Source organism: Spinacia oleracea, chromosome 3 (genome assembly GCF_020520425.1).
Source record: "Spinacia oleracea cultivar Varoflay chromosome 3, BTI_SOV_V1, whole genome shotgun sequence".
NCBI classification, from domain to species: Eukaryota; Viridiplantae; Streptophyta; class Magnoliopsida; order Caryophyllales; family Amaranthaceae; genus Spinacia; species Spinacia oleracea.
Window position 1 is genome coordinate 103,189,591 of NC_079489.1, and position 2,917 is coordinate 103,192,507.

The window sequence follows — 2,917 nt, forward strand, 5'->3', positions numbered from 1 at the left end:
TGTGCACTCTGTTTTACAAAGAACATATTGTTCAAATACAAAGAACATATTGTTCATACCCAAAGAACATATAGCCTATGAACATATAGTTCAAATCCATAAAACATATAGTTTAAATATTTCACTAGTACATGTACATTGAAATCGTTCTCAATGTTCATTAGATTTTCAATAAATGTTCAACATGGTGCAAAATGAACACTGTACACCCGAATGTATAATCCAAATTGTGTATACTTTGGCGCTAGTTTATTCATCTTATAAAAAAAAACCTAATACGGAGTCATCTTTTTTATTTTACTCCTTTTATATTCCTTAAAATAAGGACACGATTTCAATAAACGATCTATCCCTACTTCCCTAGCCTTTTCCTTCCATCTCGTAATTCCACTCAATCCATCAACATATTTGTTCGATCTGTTGTTGATAACATTTCCATTTAAAGTTGTAATGTTAACACAAAAGGAGAGACAGTATCTCTTTCTTCTTTTTTCCCTTTTACATTGCATTTCAATATGCACCAAAAGCTAATTACGGTCTCCGATCCTTTGTTTATTTAACCACATGTTAATGTAATGTGGATAATTAATAAATATGTAAGTAATAATAATATCCAATGTTTATGTTTTTGAAAAAAGAAGATAAATGTAGAAGTTTAATTGACATATCATGCACAAAAAGGGGCATGGACAGTTTTCCCATTATTACTTTAGAACTTTGGTTCCTTTCATACTGTTTATCTTTTTGCAGTTTTACATTAAAACATAACCCAGCTCTCTTCGGCCGTGTTTTCTTTTTTTGGTAGTTATACTAATTTACATATTGCAACTTGCACCACCTAAACGGCTACAGCTAGTCAGCTATCTCCACATTAACTTAAAACAATTAATTAACTTAAAACAATTAATTAACTAAAAATAAGGACTGAAAAAAACAATTAACAAAATTAGGTTGATGTCACAAGGCAGCAACCACCATCTGCTTCTTGCTAGTTGAGTCCATGGCCAACAACTCCACTTCCCTGTATCTCTTCCCATTCCCACATCCATTCCCCGGCGGCACTTCCACCATGGTAGTCGGAACTTTGCATATATCGACCCCGAACAACCTGAGCATTTGACCCGTTGATCGGATCTCTAGCGGGGCTTGGACGATCTGACCCAATGACTCATTAATAATGGTCCTTTGCTTATAGTCAATGTAGAGTTGTCTATCAGGCCCAGTAGATCTCTGGAAGCTTACAATATCCCCAGCCTTAAGACACTTCTCCTTAACAAAACGACTCCATCCCTTGGTTAACACGTAGCTCTGACTACTATTCCAATACGAGTACCGAAACCTCCATACTTTCTCGTTCACATCCTCCAAGTTTAACAGCACCCCTTTGGACGAAGAGGAGTACGTCCCGGTTCCGGTCCCATTTCCGCCTTGGAGCGGGAAGTGCTTCTCAGCGTGCTGCTTAGGGATAACTAACCTATTTAGTTTCCCTACATCACTTGGAGTTACTACCTTCTCAAAAAGCTGCTCTTGTCCACAGTCGGAGGGTTTGGATTTGTCGGACGAAAGAGTGGATCCTATTCCTAGCTTATGAACATCCACGACTTTAAAATTGCGCTTACTTTGGTGGAGTTCGTCAAGGTAGGTATGCTTCCTAAGCATGTCTACTACTTCAGCTTTAGACCTTGAGTTCAAGAAGCGTAACTCAGCAGCTCCAGATTGGTCTTCTATCGAAAGAGGCTTAAAGTTAGTAACAGCGTCTCGGCCACGGAACCTTTGGGCGGCAACATCATAAGCACGAGCAGCTTCATCTTCCTCATTAAAGGTGCCTAACCATACCCGTTGGTGTTTCTCATAGATTTGTGCCCCCCACCGCCCATTAGGCTGTGGGACCACACCTTTATACTTGGATGAAGGGAGCTTTCTTGACTCCGCCTCGATTCCATTCTCGGAGTCGATTATCACACTTGTGCCGCTTCCCATCCGGCATAGGCTCCCCGCTGTGGCGGATGCTTTGCCGGAAAAGGGAGCCGCCGCGATTTTCATAATATCAGGAATCATTTGAGGTATCAGAGAATCAGTTGTTGAACAGCTTTCATCCATACTACTTAAATCCATTCTTTCTTTAATTTCTTAATTTAATAAAAAGACAGATGAGAAAAATATATAGAGGAATAATAATGGTGTAGTGTATGACTGTATGAGTGTTGGGGGGTTTGAATGAGGGAAGGAAAGGTTGAAGGAGGTATATATAACAAGTTTTGTATATAAAATAATAATTTAATAAAAAAGGAAACAAATGAATGAATGTGTATAACTAGAAATAAACTTTTGTTTTAGTAAATTATTTATGTTGGGTTGTAAAAGAAGGGGTGGGTCAACAAAAGGAAGATTCAAGGATAGAGTGAGAGTAGCCTACTCGGTATGTATGTGTTGTGGGCTGTGTATGGAAGTGGGGTCCAGACTCCAGAAAGAAAGCAAGTTGATGGGATTCACATGAGTATTGTAAATTTGTAATAACCAATAGGAACAAGAGAGAGAAAAAGAGAAAGAGAAGAGGTGTGGGTTAAGTGTATAAAACGTATAGAAATGAGAATTGATAATTGATAATTGATAATTGATTCATCCCCCCCTGAAAATGTGGTCTGATCAGATGCCATAGTAATAAGAGATAGAATTGTTTGTCGCTGATTCGTCTGCATGGACCTCCCCTCTTACCTTACTCCTCCTATTATCTTACTAATAATACGGAGTATCAATCAATGATGATATATTGATAACCTACATATCTTGGTAATTATTTCTTCAGTAATTACTTTTTTGTCTTTATTCACTGAATCAATTTACTATGTATGCTATCGATCTCCATTCTCCATATATGAAATACGTACTGCGCATGCATCGCATCCTCATCTTATTC

General features: G+C 38.0%; 1 protein-coding gene across 1 annotated transcript; it reads right to left on the minus strand.

Annotated features, from left to right (window-relative positions):
* Window positions 1-654: 654 nt before the first annotated feature.
* Window positions 655-2,387, minus strand: LOC110785369 (AP2/ERF and B3 domain-containing transcription factor RAV1-like). The gene has a single exon (XM_021989802.2). The coding sequence runs from the start codon at window positions 2,113-2,115 to the stop codon at window positions 958-960; it is 1,158 nt and encodes a 385-aa protein (XP_021845494.1). The 5' UTR covers window positions 2,116-2,387; the 3' UTR covers window positions 655-957.
* Between the last annotated feature and the right edge of the window lie 530 nt (window positions 2,388-2,917).

Coding starts and splice junctions, on each gene's coding strand:
- LOC110785369 (XM_021989802.2), bottom strand. CDS start 2,115: ATGGATTTAAGTAGTATGGATGAAAGCTGTTCAACAACTGATTCTCTG.